The sequence below is a fragment of the Psammomys obesus genome, unplaced genomic scaffold (genome assembly GCF_907164565.1).
Source record: "Psammomys obesus unplaced genomic scaffold, mPsaObe1.curated_primary_1811, whole genome shotgun sequence".
Taxonomy (NCBI): domain Eukaryota; kingdom Metazoa; phylum Chordata; class Mammalia; order Rodentia; family Muridae; genus Psammomys; species Psammomys obesus.
This window is the reverse complement of record NW_026596162.1, coordinates 10,273,156-10,279,155: the sequence shown is the minus strand read 5'-3', so window position 1 is coordinate 10,279,155 and position 6,000 is coordinate 10,273,156. Positions and strand designations below refer to the sequence as shown.

At 48.0% G+C, this 6,000-nt stretch overlaps 1 protein-coding gene across 1 annotated transcript in view; it reads left to right on the top strand.

Moving 5' to 3' along the window:
- The first annotated feature begins 871 nt into the window (after positions 1 to 871).
- Positions 872 to 6,000, top strand: part of Dtnbp1 (dystrobrevin binding protein 1) — a 95,091-nt gene continuing 89,962 nt past the window's right edge. The window contains exon 1 of the mRNA XM_055595254.1: positions 872 to 1,039. Within this exon, the coding sequence (XP_055451229.1) occupies positions 984 to 1,039 (56 nt within the window). The 5' untranslated portion in view covers positions 872 to 983. The remainder of the gene's footprint in view (positions 1,040 to 6,000) is intronic.

The following is a 6,000-nucleotide window of genomic DNA, read 5'->3' as shown; positions in this document are numbered from 1 at the left end:
AAAAGGCTTGGAGTGTTTATGATCACCTTTTCCTCAGAGAAGACAACAGTAAGGGCTGGGGATGTAGCTCAGTGGTAGAGTGTTTGCCTAGCTTGCCACAAAGGATGCTTGAGATATCCCGTGGACACACGCTGAAACAACTGAAGGGGAAGGGGGCAAGGCTGAAAATAGAGATGTAGGTATCATCGGTCCTTGTAGAAACTACAATGATGGCTGGGACAGCCCGGGGGGGGGGGGGCACATGCAGAGAAGAGGAGACTGTGAGTGTAGTCTGGTAAGCAGCAGGAATGAGGAAGATAGAGACTAGCAATTGCACTGTGGACAACTGAAAGGTTGAGAAAAGATTGGCACAGAGAAGGAATAAGGAAGGTTGGCTCGGCGGTGTAGCCTTAGTATGCAAGATACTATGTTCCATCCCAGCACGGGCGCAGGGGAAGGGTAACAAATGGCTTTGGCAACATGGAAGTGTGAAGGGCACAGACATTTGGTGGGGTCGGTTAAAAATCTAGAGTGTGAAAAGTAAGGGTATGGAGACAGGTGATCATCACTGCCAAATCCCAACACCGAGGAACAAATCCTAGACACAGTGTTACAGGGAGCCGAGAGATTCCCGGCAGCGATCTTGGTACCCTTGAAAGCCAACCCCTTCACTAAAGGGCTCAGGGACTGAAATCACCTTTCCAGGATGCACTTGCGCTGCAGAGTTACAACCGCGGAGGAGGCCGGGCTGGGCTAGAAGCTGGGGGCTGGCCTCCCGCCCTGAGCGCGGAGAGGGCGAGCGCGTCCGCGAAGGCCCGCCCCCTCGGCGCAGCGGGAGCCTAGCCTGCGCGCCGCACTGCGGCTGCGCGGGCCGGGCGCGCCGAGGGGGCGGGGACGCGGAAGGCGCGGCGGGCTGCGGCGTGAGGCGAGAGGCTGCTGAGGGGCGGGGGCGGCCGACGGCGTGGGAGGCCGCGGCGACGCGAGGCCCGAAGGGAGGGGACGCGATGCTGGAGACCCTGCGCGAGCGGCTGCTGAGCGTGCAGCAGGATTTCACCTCCGGGTGAGTACGCGGTGGGCGACCGAAAGGGCCGCGGGGGCGCGGGGCTGCGAGGAGACAACGAACTTCCCAGCGTCCCGGCGGCGGCACCGAGCCACTTTGCTCCCGGAGGGCGGGATGCCCTCCTGCCCCGTCGCGGGACAGCGCTGCTCGACCGGCCTGGACGGTCACGTGAGAGGCTGCGTCCTCCGCACTGGTCGCCCGCGGGCCTACCCGGGGCAGGACCCACCCGGGACGCTCCTCACCCTTCAGTTCCAGCCCCGACACCCGACCGGTCGGCCCGAGCCTCGGCCGCCGGGCTGGCCCTCCCCTTCTCCAGCCTTCTCTGTCTTTGCCCTGCTTTAACGCCCTCATGGAGGAGCTGGGCCAGGGGAACAGAACTGGAGCGAAGCTGTGTGTACCCGGAGTTGCCCAAACTTTGGACGCCCCGGGGAACCTTTCGCAATCTCCTAGCTCTGGCCTCTCAGAGTTTCCGTTAAGCCGTCCTGTCAAGGGATGGGGGTCATTAAAGGATCCCCAGGTGATTGCGATGTGCTACAAAGTCTGGGAACTTCAATGGGTGCCAGGCTGCCTAATCACTCGGGCCGGATTTTACCACTGAACTTGACTGCAAGTTATCCAGGCTCTTGTCTCCGCTTCCGCGACTGTAAGATGATAGTGATGGTGCGTATAGAGTTATTGGGACTCTTACTGACTGTGTTAAAGAGGCAGTAAGCACTGTTTGTATGGTTTTTAGTATTTAATTCATTTACAGCTTTTATTACTTTACGGAAAGTGTCACCTTTATAAAAGATCTGCTATCCCTTTGTTTTTGTTTTGAGATAGTGTCTAACACTATAGCCCAGATTGGACTTGAACTGGTGGGAATACTCTTGCTTCAGCTTCCCCAGTGCTGGGATTCCAGCCATCTACCACCATACCCTACTGGTCCATGTGTTTGGAGAGTGTTCCTAATGTGAGGGCACCTTGGTCATGATGCTACGTTAATAATTAATGGGAAAAATGTTAGCTGATCTCTCCTCTCCTGAAACAGAAATGTTTATTCTGTTTGCCTGTTGAATAGTAACAAACTGGCAAATACTTGAAAGCTTCCAATGTATAGCATTGTAAAAGCATTACTGATAATTTTAGTTTCGTATTCTCGTCAATATTAATTATGGGTGCTGAAGGAATAATCCAGTGATAAGTGTTATTTCATGGTTTCATTTTTTAAACTATAAATTTAGGAAAAGTAACTGTCTTTTTTGAATGTAAACTTAAAAAAAAATACCATGGTGTATTGCTATAGTAGCCTGCTTGTAGCATGAGAGTAGCCATGACTAAAACTAACTTGAATGCCCTTCTGTTACCACTTCAAGGAATTCTTTGACTGCTTAGCAGTCCCTTTTGGTAGATCACATGGTTGTTTCAGAGCCCATTACTGTGCCCGATGTCTGCTTAGAAGGCTTCTTGCTTAGGAATGTGGACTCTGGACTGCACACTCTCACACAGTCTTCAGAGATCTAGATAGCTTAAAAGGTTTAGAATTTAGTTAGGGACAGGAGCTGGGACCCCTTTGGAAATCTGCCATAGCCTGGGACCGGTTTAGAGTTAGACCTCCTGGGAAAGTTTTGTTCCGTGTAAGTTCCTAAGCCTCCGTTAACTTTCTGCACAGGTTCCTTAGCTGACATGATCCTGTTACCTGGCAGGGAAATAACACTCTTTAAATTATGTGTGTGTTGACAGTGAAAAGGCAGCCCTGACCACTGATAGTAACTTTGGTCCTCAGTTTCCTATACAGTTTTTATTGAGGGAACAACAAAACAAACAAAATATTTGTCTTTCTAACTCTTACATATTCCTGCTTGAGAGCTACCTAGTCCGTTTTACATACTTGACCATTTTGGCCTTGTCTAAGAAATTAAACACAGTACACGTTCTGTTGTAACAGACAGTGAGGGCTTTAGCCGAGCCATTGGAGTCACCTCCCAAGACTGTCAGATTGGACCTGGTGTCCCTGTAGGACCCTTGGTAGATAAGGCCAGTGTTCGGCAGGCACAGCAGCTGCCTTCTAAAACAGTTTCAAGTGTTTGCTCAAGTTGCAGTCGGTAGGTTTCTAGGTCTGGTGTGTGCGGTATCACTCCTAACAGCTGGCAGGAGTGGTGACTCTCAGGTTTTTGCTCGTTTCAGTTTCTGAAAATGTATGTAGCTGGAGTCTTGACTCCAGGGAAATTTCCTTCACAATTTCTTATCCATGTGTATGTTGGTGTGTTTGTGTATGTATATCATGTATGTGCAGGTACATGCAGAGGAGAGATGAGGGCATGGGATCCCCCTAGAACTGGAGTAACAGGCAGCTGTGAGCTGGGAATCAACTTGAATCCTTTGGAAGAACTAGTCTCCTTAACTGCTGAGGCATCTGTCCACCCTCTTCCCTGAAATAGGACCATTTTATTGTTCTCCTAAGTGAATTACAGCTCAGGGACTAAATCATGTCCGGCGATGTCCTATGTGACCCCTCTGAGCCAGGAAGCTGCCATCTTGGAGAATTCAGCCGCTTCCCAAGTGCAAAAGAGTGATCCCAGCTGAGCATGCTGACTATTGAGGACCCCTCCTCACCTGAGTGTCCAGCTGCTCTCCCACACCTGCTGTATTCAGTACTGCACACAGCCTCCAGAGGGGCTGCCTGGGGGTGACAGAGGAGCTGAGCTCACTTCCTGGGCTACAGGTGCCCACGCACCATACAGAAAGCCTCACTGTGCTCCGGAAGGGAGCTCAGTAAATTCACTGGTTCCCCGAAGTGGACTTTGTAAATACTGTGTCTTGGTTTGTTACTAGTACCCCAGGGGCAAGAAAAGGTCTCCCCAAGGAAAGGAATTTTAGCTTTAGCTACAAGAGACCTCAATATCTACCCTCCTTTAGACTTAGTGGGAAATGCAATGTACAGTCATGATTGTTACAGGACAAGATGGAGATTATAGACCCAGGTTGTCCTTAGACTTCTGGCCTCTTTTTTTCAGTGGGACGAAAACCTGGTGCCCCACATGCTGGGTAGGTGCTTTATGCCTGAGCTCCATTCCCTGCTCCTTGTGGCCTTTTCTCTTAAACTTTTTTAAAATTTATTTGATTTTTATTTTATGTGCACTAGTGTGAAGGTGCCAGATCCCTTGGAATTGGTGTTACAGACAGTTGTGAGCTGCCATGTGGGTGCTGGTAATTGAACCCAGGTCCTTTGGAAGAGCAGACAGTGCTCTTAACCACTGAACCATCTCTTCAGCCCCGTCTTAAATTTTTATCCATGGTACCAGCACAAACCTAGTGTTGTGACTCTGTCATGTTCTTTTCCCCTAGGGTAGTAGGCAAACCCAAAAGTCTTGGAAGTGGGGGACATTGGCTCTGGGTCTTATGTAGAGTTCTTTTTCCTGAGTTTTGGTTCATTTGACTTGGTTCTTGGGAGCCATTTTAGGGGGTTCCTGTAGAACAGGTTTTTGTTTTGTTTTGTTTTTTTGTTTTGTTTTGTTTTCCTTGAGAGGCTGGATTGGCTGTGCTCTGAAAAACCACTAAAAGTACATACTTCTCTGTTTTATTTTGTTTTAAAATTTTGAGCAGTTATGAACAAAAGCATAGGTATTAATGCTCTTCAGGGAATTGAAGCTCAAATTTCTTGAAGGTTTATAACTATATTACAGGCTTGTGTTTCCTATTTGTCATGCTTTCAAAGGCACTATAGCCCTTTTCTTTTCTTGTTCAGTATCTTTATTCTCTTCTCCTCTTCAATTGTTTTAAACTGTGCAAAAAAAGAATATCTAATAATTTAATTTATAGTGTAGTCAATAGGCAAAGGTTGTCTTTTCTAGGATTTTTTTTCATTTCCTTATTTTTTAGGCTCTGGGAATGGAACCTAGGACCTTGTGGCAGGCAGGCAGTGTGTTATGAAGTTACTCCCTCAGCTGGCAGGCTCCTTTTTTCCTCCTCCCTCCCTCTGAATGTAAGTGGCCTGTGTGTGTGTGTGCAGGTACATGCACCCATGTGTGTGGAGACAGTAGTGCCAGGGGCCTTCCTCTTTTGCTCTCCAGTTTCAGGTTCTTTAAGACTTACTTTGTTGTAAGTGTGTGAGTGTTGGTCTGCATGTGTATATGTGTGATGTGCCCTTTTTTTGTCACAAATGCTTTAAAAAGGCACGAGAGGCCGTATGCTCAGTTTTGCATAGTATATACCAAGAAGTGTTTGAATATCAGGTTGGGTCTTGCAGCCACCAAAGTTACAGAAGCAAAGCCTGATGAGCTGAATGTTAAAAGACCTGAGTGATGTGCTATGCGAACTCAGAGGAACAAGTCCTTGCTTAGGGTACATCTACTGAAGGCTTCTAAGTTGGGCATTGAAGAATAAGGATGGACTGTTAGGTTTCAGTAGGGGTACTGGAGACGTGGAAGCCCTTATAGGAGGTGTAGCTGAGAAGGAAGTTCGCACTTTGCTTAATCTATCAAACATTTGTCCCATGCTTACTTTGTGTCAGGCCCTATTTTAGGCATGGGGGCTATAGCATGGAACACCTAGACAAGTAAGGACACTACTTTCATCCTAGTGGGAGTAGACAGAATATTTAGACTGTTGCAGCTGTTGTGCTACAGATTGAGGGATAGGCCCACATGGATTTCTGTGTTTGGGATTAGGGATGGGCAGCAGAGAAGTTACATTTGTTAAGTGGCATATACCAACATAAAGGAGGAAGAAAAAATTGGAGGGAAAAGGAGCAGTGGACAGTGATCTCATGAAGCAGCCCTTGATGTCCAAGAAGCTGTTGGAAACTGAAGTTACCCTCAGGAGAGGGGTCAGACTGAAGTAGTGTGTGATTCGTTAGGGAAAAGTTGGTTTGAAAATAATTTTCCTTTTCTGAGTTTGTGCCACTTTGGGTGAATTTCTCAGGCTGCCAAGTTTAAGGGGTCATATATACTTTAAAGTGTGATGGTTTTTCTTTGAGATCC